The sequence below is a fragment of the Mus pahari genome, chromosome 17 (assembly GCF_900095145.1).
Source record: "Mus pahari chromosome 17, PAHARI_EIJ_v1.1, whole genome shotgun sequence".
Taxonomy (NCBI): Eukaryota; Metazoa; Chordata; class Mammalia; order Rodentia; family Muridae; genus Mus; species Mus pahari.
Genome location: NC_034606.1, coordinates 64,344,626 through 64,361,003, shown reverse-complemented (window position 1 = coordinate 64,361,003; position 16,378 = coordinate 64,344,626). Strand labels below are relative to the sequence as shown.

The window sequence follows — 16,378 nt, the reverse complement described above, 5'->3', positions numbered from 1 at the left end:
TGGTTTTTCGAGACAGGGTTTCTCTGTGTAGCCCTGGCTGTCCTGGAACTCACTTTGTAGACCAGGCTGGCCTCGAACTCAGAAATCCGCCTGCCTCTGTCTCCCGAGTGCTGGGATTAAAGCCGTGCACCACCACATCTGGCTTCTTTTTAATTCTTGATAAAAGAATGAAAAGGTTTTCTTGATAATTATCTCAGTTCCGGGCCCGTCAGGGCTACCCAGGAGATATCTCCTATGTCAAAAACTTTTTCAAAGAATGACTGACAAAGACTCAACATATATTCCCTCATTTTCCCAGCCTGGACATTACTAGGGTTGCAAACCACCGGGAACATATCAAACTCTATACCCAGCCTTCAGAAGTGGCTAAGGCTTCCTAGCAGAATGTTGTTCTGCATGGTCTGGGTCCCAGCTGTGCGCTGCAGGGCGAGAAAGTATCACTAACAGCCCGGGTCCTGCGGGGCCCAGGACACCTTCAGTTTAGACCCTTCTTCAACAGAGAAGCAGTATTTCTCCTGATGCTAAAGGGACCAGTCCCTGGTGGAAAGTACCCACGTTTTTGCTTTTTCAAATATCCCTTTCTGAGGCTTGTGTGAGCTGCTCTAATATGCCTGCCTTCTGTGACTGAACCAGGTAACTCCCAGGTGAAGAGTGGGGCCCAGCAGCCTGTGAACCCTAAGCCGCCGAGTCCTGACGCCAGGACCTCCAGTCTTCCGGAAAGTTCTCCTTCCAAAACAGTGAAGGTACGGTGGCACTTGCTCTCTCTCTGAGTCTTAAGTATTGCGGGTTGCTTTTTTACGTTACTGGTATGTGTCCTGCAAGGGTATCTGTTTTCTTTTATTCTTTTCTTTTTTTTTTTTTTTAAAGATTTTATTTATTTATTTTATGTATGTGAGTACACTGTAGCTATCTTCAGACACACCAGAAGAGGGCATCAGATCCCATTACAGATGGTTGTGAGCCACCATGTGGTTGCTGGGATTTGAATTCAGGACCTCAGGAAGAACAGTCAGAGCTCTTAACCACTGAGCCATCTCTGCAGCTCTGTGTGTTGCAGTTTTTATTGCTCTGTTCAGCATTACCTGTTTGTGCATTCCTAGATGTAATGCCAGAAGGGGTATGCTTAAGAGTTGCTTTCAAGCCGGGTGTGGTGGCGCAGGCCTTTAACCCCAGCACTTGGGAGGCAGAGGCAGGTGAATTTCTGAGTTCGAGGCCAGCCTGGTCTACAAAGTGAGTTCCAGGACAGCCAGAGCTACACAGAGAAACCCTGTCTCGAAAAAAAACAAAAAAACAACAAAAAAGAAAAAGAGTTGCTTTCAGGGGCAGGAGAGATGGCCCACTAGTTAGAACACCTACTGTTCTTTCCGAAGACGCAGGTTCAATTCTCATCACCCACATGGTGGCTCACGACCATCGGTAACTCCACTTCTGGGAGGTCTACCTCTTCTGGTCTCCTGGCATACCAGGAATGCATGTGGTGCACATATGTACATGCAGGCAAAGCACTTATACATAGTACATAACATTAAAGGGCAGGCAAGAGCTTCGGAGATAGCTCAGTGGAATAAAAACCCTTGCTGCATAAGCATAAGACCTGGATCTGGCTCTCCCAGCACCCATATAAAAAGCTGGGCATGGAGGCACAGGACTGTAAACCCAGTACTGGAGAGGCAGAGACTGGAGAATATCTGGGGCTCCCTGGCCAGCCAGTCTTGCCAAATATAGAAGATGGGGAGTGACTGAGGAAGATACCTGTGTTGACCTCTGACCTCCACACACACCTTTACACACACACACACCGATACATACATATACAAAAAGAATCAGTTTTCCCCCTACACTTCATGTTAATAGACTTGTAAGTGCATGTTGGTCAGTGCAGAGCCATTTCCTGTTAGGAGTAGTAACTGAGGGCTGGAGAGATGGCTCAGCAGTTAAGAGCACTAACTGCTCTTCCAAAGGTCCTGAGTTCAAATCCCAGCAGCCACATGGTGGCTCACAACCATCTCATAATGAGATCTGATGCCCTCTTCTGGAGTGTCTGAAGACAGCTACAGTGTACTTACATATAATAAATAAATAAGTCTTTTAAAAAAAAAAAAGAGTGGTAGCTGATGTCAGCCACACGTCCTTCCTCACTTGGCCTTCTCTTGGGGTGTGCCTTTGTGCAGCTGGGTTTTGTTTCTTTGTTTTTAGGAATATTTATTTTGTGTATATGAGTACAATGCTGGGAATTGAACTCAGGATCTCTGGAAAAGCAGTCAGTGCTCTTAACCAATGAGCCATCTATCTCTCTAGCCCTGGGCTTTATTTTTAAAGTTTTCAGCTTGGGAGAAACTGAAAGGTAGACTGGGTTTAAGGCAGTCCATGCTGTTCCTGCACCATGGACACTTGTGCCATGGGGGGTCCATGATTGGTGCGCAGATGAACTCGCTAGTTCACAAAAAGGATGAAGGAAACAGAGCAGGAGTAGGTGTCTGGACCCAAAAGAGGAAGCAGAGGAATCTAGCATTCCAAGGGCAGATTAGGAGGCCAAGGAGCAGAGAGAGCAAACAAGAAGAGACGTTTAAAGGAAGCAGAAATTCACGAGGAGGGCGCGGTTTACAGAAGAACAGAAGCTGAAGAAAGGAACAAGAGAAAACTGGTGCAGAAGTAGTGAACTGAGAGGCAGGCTCCGGGTGTCGCTGGGTGTCCGAGCATAGGGCTTGGAGGTGCAGGCTACGCCAGCCACCGACGCAGACAAAGGAGAGAAGAAAGAACAGAGTCACAGGCCTTGAATGTGCACCTGTGTTCTCCCTGACCTTTCCAAGACCTGAGCCCAGCCAGGGAGCTGGTACCGTGCCATGTGGTTACTTCCCCTGCACCATCTGTCCGAAGGTCAATGTTTGGCTTGTGACTCTGGATCAAAAATAGATTTAAAGCAGGGAGGGGGTGGCTAGAGAGATGGGTAAGAGCACCTCCTGCAGAGGACCTGAGTTAGATTCCTAGCACCCACATTCGGCAGGCAGCCTATAGCTGTCCTTAACTCCATTTCCAAGGAGATTCATGCCTCCGGTTTCCTTGGGCATCTGCAGCTACAGAAACACGCCCCACACAGACATGGGCATGTATACTTTTTAAAATAGTAAGAATACATTTTTTTTTTTAAAGGATAGAGGAGATAGTAGCTAGGGGCCCAGCCTCGGCTCTGTGGTAGAACATTTTCTTAATATGTGAGACTCTGGATTCCATTCCCCAGTTCTGCAAGAAAGAGGTGGGGAAAGACGACCAGTGCCCTAGGTAGGGGTACTGTCACCACAAGGAAACACCATGACCAAAGCTAGTTGGGGAGAAGAGGGTTTATTTGGGTTATCACAGTCCATCACGGAAGGAATCAGGACAGGAACTCCTGCAGGGCAGGAACCTGGAGGCAGGAGCTGATGCAGAGGCCCTGGAGGGGTGCTGCTTTCTGCCTTGCTCCCCATGGCTTGCTCAGCCTGTTTTCTTATAGAACCCAGAACTACCAGCCCAAGGGTGACCCCACCCACACAATGGGCTGCCCGCTCCCCCACCCCACCCCCAATAAATCACTAAGAAGCTTGTTTACAGCCCAGTCTTATGGCGACATTTTCTTGAGTTTCCCTCCTCCCAGATGACTCTAACATGTAATTTGCCAGCACTACCAGTGAAATGACTCGGCAGATACAGCACTTGACAAGCTGCTTGAGGCCCATGTGAAAAGAACCAACTCTTACAAGCTGTCCTTTGAATGCTTACACTGTGTTTCAATGCCCACCCCCCGCCACACACATGCAAACTTAAATGAATAAGAAAATGGTACTAAAACCAGGGATAGTGGCGGATGTTAAGGCAGTGAGATAGCAAGTCCTGGCCTAGCCTGGGCTATGCATGGAAACTGACCCTATCTGTAATAAAACAATCACTAATAAGACTGGCCTGGTTACGGATTCTGTGTCACTGAAGAATCTGAGCCCTGGTTTATCCAAGAACTAATATCTGGTCTTGATAGCATTATTCCTCAATATGGCCTCACCTGTTTGCCCAGATGTAATTAGGGTTGTTTATGCTGGCCCAGTGCTGGGTTGAATTCCCTTCTGATTCAGGCTCCAGGCCCTGAGCCAATGAGGGCTGTGTAGGAGCGCATCACACAGGTGTTCCTCACTTGGTTAGAGACAATGTGTGGCTTTCTCCACGGGCTCCTTTGTCTCTGGTTATCAGCAGTAGCCTTTACACACACACCTCGGGGTCTGAGGCCTGTGGGAAAGGCTAAAGTACGCTGCCCAGTTCCTCGTGTTTGTCAGTAGTCCGAAGCTCAAAGAGGGGACAGAGCCTTACATGGGACTTATTTTACCTCCCTTTTATTTAAAAGCTGTTTGTTTCCTTTTGCTTAAAGTCTTCTTACAGTCTGTAAATGTGTCTGGAAAGAGCTGCTGATGTAACTGGTCTCATGTCATGGCTCTAGACTTTGCATCAGAAGTCATTTCTCTACTTTGGGAAATTACATGTAGCAAAGAATACATTTGTTCACTCAAAATAGATTTTTTCGAGTCCCACGCATCCCGAGGTGGAGGGGATCTGTTCTTAGTGCCTGTCTGTTACTGAAAACTGGGGCATCCAAAGCAGGGAACTCGGATAATTTTAAAGTTTAGTTTTTTAATGTAAAAACTGAAGGTGGCTGGAGAGTTGGCTCAGTGGTTTAGAGCACTGAGTGCTCTTGCACTCAGAGGATCCTGGTTCGATTCCCAGCACCCACAGAGTGGCTCACAAACATCAGTGACTCTAGTTCAGGGGATCCAATGCCCTCCTTGAGCACCAGGCACACATACAGTGAACATAACATACATGGAGATAAAACACTCATACACATAAAATAAAAATAAACATTGTCGGGCATGATGTCACACTCCTTTTATCTCAGCTCTCCAATGTTTGGCCTGCATGGATGTTTGTCGTGTGCCTGGTCCCTGTGGAGGTCAGAGGAAAGCAACAGATCTCCTGAAACAGTAATTGTAAGTGGTTGTGAGACACCATGTGGATTCAGGGAATCGAACCCGAGTTCTCTGCAAGAGTAGCTAGGGCTCTTAACCACTGAGCCATCTCTCCAGTCCAAACCCTGGGGGTTTTAACAATTTTTCAAAAATTGTTTTGTGATAGGATTTCACTACTCAGCCCAGTCTGGCCTCAGTTCACTGTACACTTCAAGCTCACCTTGAACTTGTAGTCCTGCAGTGTCTGCCTTCATGTACTAAGATTATAGACATTTACCACCAGGCCACGGCGCCTCAGGTTTTCAATGATTAATGATGGGGTGCAGGAGAAAGACCAAGACCTAGGACAGAAGAAAAGACAAGAGAATGTGTCCAGCCCCGAGGGTCACCGGTTTGTCCCCAGCTCCCTCAGATGGTCCTGCTGATGAATGTGGAAAGAAAGCACAACAGGGGCTGGAGAGATGGCTCAGTGGCTGAGAGCACTGACTGCTCCTCCAGAGGTCATGAGTTCAAGTCCCAGCAACCACATGGTGGCTCACAACCATCTATAGGGGCATCTGATGCCCTCTTTAGACAGGCAGATGTATATGCAGCAGAGCATTCATACATTAAATAAATAAAATTAAAAAAAGAAAGAAAGAAAGCGAGATTGTGAGAGAGAGAGGCAAGCAAGCACAACAAAGGACGTCCCTCGAGGCGCCTCTTCCCGTATCTGTCTTGCTGTTCTCTGTGGGCAGGGATAAGAGGCTTTGTGGGTTTATTGTATGGTGTGGGAGATGTAGAACCTCGTGCATGATAAGCAAGGTTTTCCCAGCGAGGTCCCTGCTGCCCCCAGCCTGGTTTCATAATCTTTTACAAAGCAAGGAGAATCACTGCCGAAGGTCACCAGGATCCTGTCGATGCTGTCCCAGCATACTGGCCTCCTCTTGTGGAGACAGTCTATGTGGGATGTGAATGGTGCTGTGAGCGGTTTCACAGAGAGTTTCACTCAGAAGCTTCAGGCTACACAGAGCTGCCCTCAGCCATGTACTGCGAGACAGAGAATTCCAGTTTTATTACCTAGCCGCCGTTTTGCACAAACCGGGAGAATGAACAGCATTTGCTGTATTCGTCCGATGAATTGGAAGTCTGACCTCTGGGTAGAATTCTTTCCGATTTCATTATGTCCACTGGCCTAGCTTCCCGATCCGTTGCCAGCCGTCTCCCTCCCCCCACCCCCTCATTGATGGATATGCCGCCTACATATCCGCCTTCACCTGACAGAAAGCGTGGGTAATACTGTGTTGAAAGGATACAGATGAAGGCAGGTAGATGTGCTGGAAACTAACTTAGAGCGGGTAGATGCCCATCAATGGAAGGTCTGTAATATTCTTCACGTGGGAAAGACTGTGTTGGTTAATATGTTATTTTTATATTGCCTCATTCGCTCAAGAAGGTCCTGAAGATAATATCTCCACATTTGATTCTGAAATCAAGTGAAGACTCCGGTGTGTTGGATGTGTGAGGGTGAGGGTGTTTGTCCTGGATTAGCATCTGTCCTCTTCTCCAAAGACAGCACGGGAGTGATTAGAAAACACTCCGTTGGTCTGAGTTAGGAATTATGGGGGTTTTTTGTTTGTTTGTTTGTTTGTTTGTTTTTTTTTTTGGTTTTTCGAGACAAGGTTTCTCTGTATAGCCCTGGCTGTCCTGGAACTCACTCTGTAGACCAGGCTGGCCTCGAACTCAGAAATCCACCTGCCTCTGCCTCCCAAGTGCTGGGATTAAAGGCGTGCGCCACCACACCCGGCAGGAATTATGGGTTTTAATTCTCATTCTGTCCCTGACTGTTTGTAATCTTGGTCAGGTATCTGATACCCCTGATACTTTAGTATCTGTGTGTGAGAACTGAGGCAGAGAAAGAGGAATGGAAAAAAAAAAAAAAAAAACACTTAGTAGATGAGAGAATCTATCATAAAGATGAAGCGTGTCTAACATTCCCATGTGGCAGGGTTCTGGGCATGGCTGTGTCAAGTCAACCTATGGTGGAGGCATGGATGGGCAGGCTGTATGCCAGGCCTTGGATAATGGCAGCATTTCAGGCATTGACTATGCTTCCTGTTGCCTGAATAGACATGGGGGAAATTACAGAGAAGTGGCTGAGCGCCCAGGACGGAGAATTGAAGGGAAGGCACAACACAGCCGCGACCACTTGGCATACGACCATGCCGGGAGCCTCTGCTGTTGTTTTTATGACAGTGTAGGGTCCCTCGCTGCACAAGCCTTAAATAACAGCAGAAAAACGCCCTGAGACTTGGACAGAAGCAGCAGGAAGCGGCAGGTCCTGTGCTCAGCCAGTTGTGTGAGGCAGCAGGCTGTGGAGTTGATGTCAAGGAGGCGTGACTTTTCTCTTGGGTGTAGGAGGTTTCAATGAAGAAAGTGGCTGTGGGTCAGGTGTGGGAGGTAATAAAGTCCTAACAAAGCGACTGTGGGTCAGGTGTGGGAGATAATGCAGTCTGAACAATTATGAGCAAGACACTGCTTGTGTGGGTGAAGATTCATAAAAGCCTTTTCGATCCTGATCCTGAGGTTGGCTGTGCCCCAGGTAGATCTGAGAGGGGCTGAGCTCTGCCTCCCTAGGTGGTCTCTCTCGGATCTGAGTCCGAGAGCGAGAGCTCAGCTGCAGTTGTGTTCTCTGGGGCACATGGAATGCTGTGTATTCATTAAAGGTTCCTATTTGTCTCTTCCAGCCTCTGCGTCCTGCTCCTGGCACCTAATCTCTGCTCCTGCCTTCCACTTTCCTCCTAATGTGAGCAAAACCTTAGCTGTCTCTCAAGTTTCCTCTCTCTATTCCCTGGACTGCACCCTGCTACAGTTTGTTCCTTCTTTGTGTGTGGTGCCTGTGTGAGTGTGTGTGTATGAATGTGTGCATGCATGTGTGTATATTCGTGTGTCTGCACACATGCTCTCAGTGTCCCTTCCCCTAGTTCTCCCAATTCTATTTCTTTTGTTGTTGTTGTTGTTTTTCAAGACAGGGTCTCTCTGTGTAGCCCTGGCTGTCCTGGAACTCATTCTGTAGACCAGGCTGGCCTCGAACTCAGAAATCCGTCTGCCTCTGCCTCCCAAGTGCTGGGATGAAAGGCGCCACCACCGCCTGGCTCCAATTCTATTTCAACTGTTAAGAATACAGGATCTCCTTGCAACTAAAAAAGATTCTCAATCTGATAAGCATTTATCCCATTACTTACTCAATTTGAATTATGATTTGGACAGGTTCTCAACTAGCTCCAGTTGTACCATCAGTCTCAAATTTTAGTGTGTGTGTGTTTTAAGATTTATCTATTTTATATATGTGAATACACTGTTGCTGTCTTCAGACACCAGAAGAGGGCATTGGATCCCATTACAGAAGGTTGTGAGCCACCATGTTGTTGCTGGGAATTGAACTCAGGACCTCTGGAAGAGCAGTCAGTGCTCTTAACTACTGAGCCATCTCTCCAGCCCTTATTATGCATTTTAATGGAGGTCCTGCTTTCTGGGCAAAACAACAGCAAACCCCCAAAAACAAACACTCTCTCTCACACACACACACACAAACCCATCTAGTTCTTTTAAAGAAAACCTTGTTAAAACGGGACAACAGTATCTCCCTTTAAATCCAGTTGTGTATAAAAGAAATGAAACCTGTTATTCACAGCTCTCTGCTGTAGCCTGGGCCACCCTTAGGTACTTCCCTCATGACGGGTACACTGAGCTAGCCTCTGGCCTTTGGTGGTATAACTTCTCTTCTTCTCAGGACTCTGCCCTAATGAAGGGGGTTTTCCTTCCTTCCGATGCACTCAGTCTCTTAATCCTGAGCCCTCGGGACACTGTGCGAGCATTCGCCTGTTGTTTTAGTAAGCTTTGCTTTATAGATCTTCACTTGCATTTCACGCCTGTTTTCTGCTTCCATTTCCTACCAAACCTGCTTGGAAAACAATCTGTCCTCACTGATTTTGTACCTGTAGTGAATAAACAGTCAGTGTGACGTTTTTTACGTGTCTATCTTCAGGACCAGCTGGTTTGTTGGTGTGGTTTATTTGCGATGGGGTCGCACTCTAGCCTGGCTGGCTTGGTGGGCACTTGCTATGTAGACCAGAATAGCCTTGAGTTTGCAGCCGTTCTCCTGCAGGTGCCTCCCAAGTGCTGGGTGCTAGACTTAAGCTTCCACACCCAACTAGTTTGTTTTTTAAATCTCAAGTCTGCTCCACTCATAACCTGGTCCTTTTAGGCTCAGCGAAATTCAGTTTCTGGGCCCAGGGAATAACTTGCATTATCTTACATTTTCTGCTGAGAGCCCAAGCTCACCTTAGGCTCACCCCCTGCGGGGTGCCTGTTAGAGGAGTTACCTGGCCACTATATGCTATCTTCCTCTACTGGCTGATATAGTTGTGTTGGAGCAAGTTGGGGGCATTCACACTCAGGAGTAGAGACTTCTGAGTCCCACCACCATCCATAACATAACGCTTTTTTATCATGTAAATGTTTTCAGTATCTGTTTAGAATTCTGCCTTTTATCAGGGCTACAATAGCACATCTGTATATATTGAAGGGATGGCTCTAGGGCCTCATGGATCACTGGCTTGCCTCAAACTTATTGTATATATAGCTATGGATGACCTTGAACTTATGACTCTCCTGCTTCCACCACTCAAGGGCTGTGCCACTGTGCCCAGTTTTATTCATTGTTGAGCAGTGAGCCCAGGGCTTTGTAGGAGCTGGGCAAGCTCTCTGCCAATTGAGCAACATCCTCAGTGTCCCCGGTTCTCATGGTTTTAGAACTTGAATTATTGTGTTGATCAACGTGACAACTCTTTTTTTTAAAATATGATTTTTAAATTTTTTAAAAATTATTTATCTTATGCATATGAGTACACTATAGCTGTCTTCAGACACACCAGAAAAGGGCATAAGATCCAGTACAGATGGTTGTGTGCCACCCTGTGGATGCTGGGATCTGAACTCAGGACCTCTGGAGGAGTAGTCAGTCCTTTGAACCACTGAGCCATCTCTCCAGCTGACAACTCTTCATGCACAGTTTACAAGTAGCTCACAAATTCACAGTCATCAAGGAACACATTGCCCAGGGCATTGCTTTTCTTCTCTGTTAGTTTTCTCTCCTTGTTTTCTCTGACAGTATAAACAATGTAGCGTTAGGAGGCCCTGCTTCCTTCTGAAAGCCCAATAAGGTAGTTTGTTTCTCTTACAAATTACCCTATCTGTGTGTCAGTTAAGGTTTGCTTAAAAGTATGCCTAGCTTGGGGCTGGCAGGGTGGCTCTGCAGGTAAGGGCACAGCCAAGCTTAGGGACCTAAGCTTGATCCTCAGAATCCATATGGCAGAAGGGGGGACCGAACCTCCCAGAGTTGTCCTGTGACCTCCACGCAGTGGTGTGTGCACATGTCCACCGATAAAATAATAGTAAACATTTTAAAAGTTTTATTTTTTAATATGCTACACACATTTAGATGTAGTGGTGTATGGCACTTGGGAAGTAGAGGCAGGAGGGTCAATATCATCCATGGGTACACAATGGGTCTGAGGGCTACATGCGAATCTGTCTTTAAAAAACTAGAATAAAACCCGTCCGAAGAGTAACAAAAGATACTCCTCTGGAATTGAAATACCAATCCCTAATTTCCAAAGTGTAATGTCTTCCCTTGAGTGTCAGACCCTGGCCCCTCAACACATACACCCGGTTGTTATAATCACCTTCCCTCAGCCTGGGTGTCAGAACCCCACCCCCCACCCCCCAAGACTGTTAAAATAGCCTCCTTTCTGCCTTGAGTCAAACTTCCTCCTTCTGTGTTATGATTTTATTTTCTCCTATTCCCTGCCCTTCTAACTACAGCTCTCCATCTGCGGTGTATCTGTGGGGGGGAGGGGTGTGTGTGCGCGTGTGCCGGTGCCTGTGTCTGTGTCTCAGCCTGTCTACACCTTGCTCTGTAATACAGCCCAAGCCCACCTGAACTCAAAGGCATCTACACTTAAGGCAGCCATGCGGTTTGGTACAAAAATCCAGGAGAGCCTCCGAGCTCTGCCAAGCCAGCTGGTAGAATCTGAGCAGGGTGTAGTTCCTTTGAGAATGGCCCTTAGATAAATTAAATCCTAGGCCCATCTCGGCAGGTACCGAGGCATCAGTGCTGAGGCTGAAGTTGTCTGCTTCCTTCTCTAGAAGTTTCAGGCACCAGCAAAGGAGAGCTGCGTGGAGTGTCAGAAGACGGTGTACCCCATGGAACGGCTCCTGGCCAACCAGCAGGTGTTTCACATCAGCTGTTTCCGATGCTCCTACTGCAACAACAAACTCAGGTGAGCCAGACCCAAGCAGGCCTCTGTCTGCAGAGTTTGCAAGAAGAGGGACTCTGGCTTTTAGAACACAGGCACTAAAAGTGACTGTACTAACACTGCTGGGGCCTCTGGTAAAGCAGAAAGCACTGTTTAGTGACAGGTCCTTCATATGAATGATGATGTCGTTGGGAATGTCTTGATGCCTTGGTGTGTTAAAACTGAAGTCTAAAATCTATGAACTGCTAATGAAGCCCCTCATTCGTGACCAGGTTTAGCAGAATGTCTTCCTGTGGCCTTATCGAACCATAAACCATTAAATCCCAAGGTATAAAAGGAATTTAAATTTTTTAAGATTTATTAATTATTTAATTTTTTAAAGATGTAGTTATTTATTATTACAGGTGAGTATACTGTAGCTGTTTTCAGACACACCAGAAGAGGGCACCAGATCTTCCAGGAATTTAATTTTTTTTTTTTATTAAAAAAATATAGAGGTGTTTTGCCTGCATGTATGTCTGCAAAGGCTAAAAAGAAAGCACCAGGCCCACTGGAGACAGTTGTGAGCCACCATCTGGGTGCTGGGAAGCAACCCTGGTCCTCTGGGAGAGCAGCCAGTGCTCTTAACCACTGAGCCATCTCTCCAGCGCCTGTTAGATGAGCCTTCACAAGCTATTAGATAGTGGGCTGGGCTTGGTGGCACACATCTTTAATTCAATTCCAACACTCAAGAGGCAGAGCAGGTGGACCTCTGTGACTTCAGGTCCAGCCTGTTCGACATAATAAGTTCCAGGCCAGCCAGGGCTATCTAGTGATTCTGTCTAAACTGGGGCTGGAGAGATGGATGGCTCAACAGGTAAGAGCACTGACTGCTCTTCCAAAGGTCCCAGCAACCACATAGTGGCTCACAACCATCTGTAATGAGGTCTGACACCCTCTTCTGAAATGTCTGAAGACAGCTACAGTATACTTACATAAATAAAAAAATTGTTTTCTTTTAAAGTTAAAGGGAATAAAGTATTGCCTCCTGCTCCTTCTCTGTCAGCATGGCTTGCTCTTACCCAGTCAGGAGCACTAAGTACCAAATGTGCAACACACTGTATCCATTCTTACACTGTTGTGATTTTAAAATTAGCACAGATGATAAACCAAGAAGAAAATTATGTGACTTACAGGATATAAATGTTGAGGAAATGAATGGAGCCATAAGGTTAAGACAGACTTACAGGAAAAGTAATTTTTAAACATTTTAATTGGAGAGAATAAAATCACTTGAAAACGAGGAATTACATACCAGTTAGGAGAGTGACCAGTGAAGGTTTAGTCTAGGGAATGAGCATGTTCTGTGTAAAGGTGGAGACAATCATGGCACTGCACACCTGAGATCTTAACACTCAGGAGACTGAGCTTCAAGTTCAAGGCCAGCCTAGGTTACATAGTGAGTTTAGGCCCTCCCTGGAAAAAAAATAAAACTAAAAAAAAAAAAAGCCTTAAAAGAGGGTAAGACATTACGATAGGTCATTTATGTGTTTTAAAAGGTATTTTCCTTGGATGAGGGTTATAGCTAAGTTAATACTGTGTTTGCCTGGCATGTATAAGACCCTACACACTCACAGTATCTACCCTCCAAAGGGGAAGGAGGTTTCTCACCATCTTCAGAAAATACTGGGACTCCGGGATTGAAGCCTGCCGCTGTAACTGAGAGTATAAAGGAAGGTTCACTGACTTGGTGTTTTCTCTTTTGGCGACAGTCTAGGAACTTATGCATCCTTACATGGGCGAATCTATTGTAAGCCTCACTTCAATCAACTGTTCAAGTCCAAAGGCAACTATGACGAAGGCTTTGGGCACAAACCGCATAAGGATCTGTGGGCAAGCAAAAGTGAAAATGAAGAGACTTTGGGGAGACCAGCCCAGCCGTCTAATGCAGGGGAGACCCCCCCTAGCCCGGGTGTAGAAGATGCTCCCATCGCCAAGGTCGGCGTGCTAGCTGCAAGCATGGAAGCCAAGGCTTCTCCTCAGAGGGAGAGGGAGGATAAACCTGCGGAGACCAAGAAGCTGAGGATCGCCTGGCCTCCACCAGCCGAGCTGGGCAGTTCAGGAAGTGCCCTGGAGGAAGGCATCAAAGTATCAAAGCCCAAGTGGCCTCCGGAGGATGACGTCTGCAAGACCGAGGCCCCCGAGGATGTAGATCTGGACCTGAAGAAGCTGCGGCGGTCTTCGTCCCTCAAGGAGAGGAGCCGCCCGTTTACTGTAGCAGCTTCCTTTCGAACCTCTTCCATCAAGAGCCCCAAGACCTCGTCGCCATCTCTCAGGAAAGGTTGGAGCGAGTCGGAGCAGAGTGAGGAGTTTGGAGGAGGGATAGCGACGGAAAGGAAACAAACGGAAAATGTCAGACCCTCTGGGGAGAAAGAGAATGTGGGAAAATCACACTGGCAGGGCGAGGACGCTGCCGCGGAGGAGGAGGAGGAGGAAGTGCCGAGGAGCAAGGACCGTCGTTCTTTTGAGCTGGAGAGTGAGAATTTTCTAGAAAACGGTGCAAACGTAGCTGAAGATGACAACCATGTCCGAGCACAGCAGTCTCCGTTAAAACCGGAGGCTCCGGGTTGGTCTGGCTTTGTAGACACCACGGCTGCTAAAGAATTCACTACCCAGAATCAAAAATCCCAAGATGTCGGGTTCTGGGAGGGGGAAGTGGTCCGAGAGCTGTCTGTGGAGGAGCAGATAAAGAGAAACCGGTACTATGACGAGGACGAGGATGAGGAATGACCAGCCGCCAGGGTGCCGGCCTTAGATTCCGGTTAGCAACTCACTGCCCTTTATCAAGTGCTGCGCAGAAACAGGCAGCTTGGCACCAAGGATCATTCATGTAGGAGCAACTTTGGAAATGAATTCCCGCTAGCAAAACAGGACAAAAACAAGCAAAAACAAAACACACAAACACACTCAAAACCAATTCTAAGTGCATTGTCAAAACACCATTTTAAGCCTGGTGTGGTGGTACATGCCTTTAATCCCAGCACTCAGGAGGCAGAGGCAGGCAGGTCTCTCTGAGTTCCAGGCCAGCCAGGGCTACATAGAGAAACCTTGCCTCAAAACAAAACAAAAGAATCCCTCCATTTTAGCAGGAAAGGGCTAAGCAGGAATTTCTCTCATTGATGCTGCCTGTCATCCACTGCATTCTCAAAAATCAAGATTGAAGTGGTTAGATTTAGAGGTTTTCACACTACAAAGACCACTGTGGAATTAGAGACACACAGAACACATTTAGGAGCCCACCTCATGACCAGAGGCACTTTAGTATAAAGGGCACAGTGTAGCTATTTTACCAATTTCATTTTTTTTTTAGTACTCAACTGCTGAAAATCAAATATTTAGTCTTTCAAGCTTTTTAAATGCATTCTCTTCCTCTGGTAGATAAGGGAAGCTTACTGTCTTTCATCCTTCACCCTGTATTTTTAATCACTGAGGCACGAAACAGCAACCTTTGGCTCGAGCTGGCTACTAAAAGCTTGAGCAGCAGCGTTCAGTCCCCAAAACCTACGTAAAGGTGAGAGAGCAGCCTGCACAGAGCTGTCCACACATGCTCATCATCAACAATAATAAACAAGCTTTTAAAAAAAATAAAATACAACCAACCGCACAAACACCTGTGAGACAGAGCCAGCCTATAAACTTGGGTGTTTGGAAAGAGAGACATCGTACCCAGATAATCCGTGTCGTATGCCAGCGCCTACCCAGATAATCTGTGTCGTATGCCAGTGTGTCTCGCTGCACTCTGGGTGTTTGTCATCTATCCTGGTGGCTTCTCACACTTTACTGAAAGCTGCAGTGTTGCTGTAAGACCTTTTGGATCATGGTTCACCATGCTCCAAGTAAAACACAACCTGAGATCAGAGCTGGGAAGCCTCGAGGTTGAGGCGGATCTTGGCTCTGAAATGTATTGATTTTGGGGCCAGATAATTCTTCCAGGGTTGCATTAAATCACTTTTAGGTCTGTCTTCTTAGGCCGTGTCCTACTTTGATTCGTTGTAGTGATAAAACACTGGGCAGGAGCAACTCAGAGGAGAAAGGCTTGTCTCCACTCACAGGCCATGGGTCACACACGGGCCACATGCATGCGGCATGGTCAAGGGAAGCAAGGCCAGAACCTGGAGGCAAGAGCTGGTGCAGACTGTATGGGAACACACTGCTCACTGACTTCATCTCTGTGGCTTACTCAACTGGTTTTCTTACACCACCCAGGGCCACCTGGCCAGGGGAGACACTGCTCACAACAAAACCAGACAAGGCCCACAGGCGCATCCGTTAGAGGCAGTTCCTCAGCTGAGTCCCACGTCCAGGTGAATCTCTGTCAGGCCGGTAAACCCTGAGGAGCACAGGTGGTTTTCTCTGGTATTGAGGCTTTAGAACATTATAAACGAGTGCATGTCTTGTATGTAACTGATATCCCAAATTATGCGTATGGTGGGGTGGGGTTTAAGGTAGAGGCCTTTTTGTAGAGATTTAGCTCTGTTTTAGAGATGTAAAATAATCAGTTTCCTTATGGCTTTGTTTAGCCTAAAACATTTTTATTCAATAAAGCTTCTAATTTACATTCTGAGTGTCCACACTGCTTAGTCCACTGTCTCTTTACACAGGGTCTCTCCGGACCTGCTTCTATTGAGCAGTTTTTAGGGGGAAAGTGCTGTGAGTCCATTTGGCCACAAGATGGCAATGTAGAACCGAATTGTGCACTTTTCATCTACCCTAAAGAAGACTCTGGGGGGCGGGAGGGGGCGGGGAATTGCAAGTAATTTGGCAAGAGTCTTAGTGTGTGCGTTCAAAATGAACTGTTTGTTTTACCAATTCGAATTCCAGTGGCGGATTTTACTGTTCACCACATTCAGCATTTACTAATTCACCTTAAACGAGTGTGCCTGACACACAAAACAGGATTTCCAGCCATCTCTGCTGAAGACGCATGCTCTTTGCTCTGAGTGAGCGTGTTTGGTTGATTTCTTCTATAGAATCAACTTCTCCAAGTGTTTCCTGCTGCCATTGATTCATGGTTTTAATAATAGCCTGAAAACCAAAGGTGGTGGTAGGCCA

The 16,378-nt window shown here is 46.8% G+C and overlaps 1 protein-coding gene across 3 annotated transcripts in view; it reads left to right on the top strand.

The window, feature by feature from the left end:
* Lima1 (LIM domain and actin binding 1) overlaps nt 1-15,875 on the top strand; it is a 97,102-nt gene extending 81,227 nt beyond the window's left edge. For all 3 annotated transcript variants that reach the window (XM_021216740.2, XM_029548199.1, XM_029548198.1), the window contains exons 9-11: nt 634-743; nt 11,178-11,311; nt 13,039-15,875. In XM_021216740.2, the coding sequence (XP_021072399.1) occupies nt 634-743; nt 11,178-11,311; nt 13,039-14,056 (1,262 nt within the window). In that variant the 3' untranslated portion in view covers nt 14,057-15,875. The remainder of the gene's footprint in view (nt 1-633; nt 744-11,177; nt 11,312-13,038) is intronic.
* The last annotated feature ends 503 nt before the right edge of the window (nt 15,876-16,378 follow it).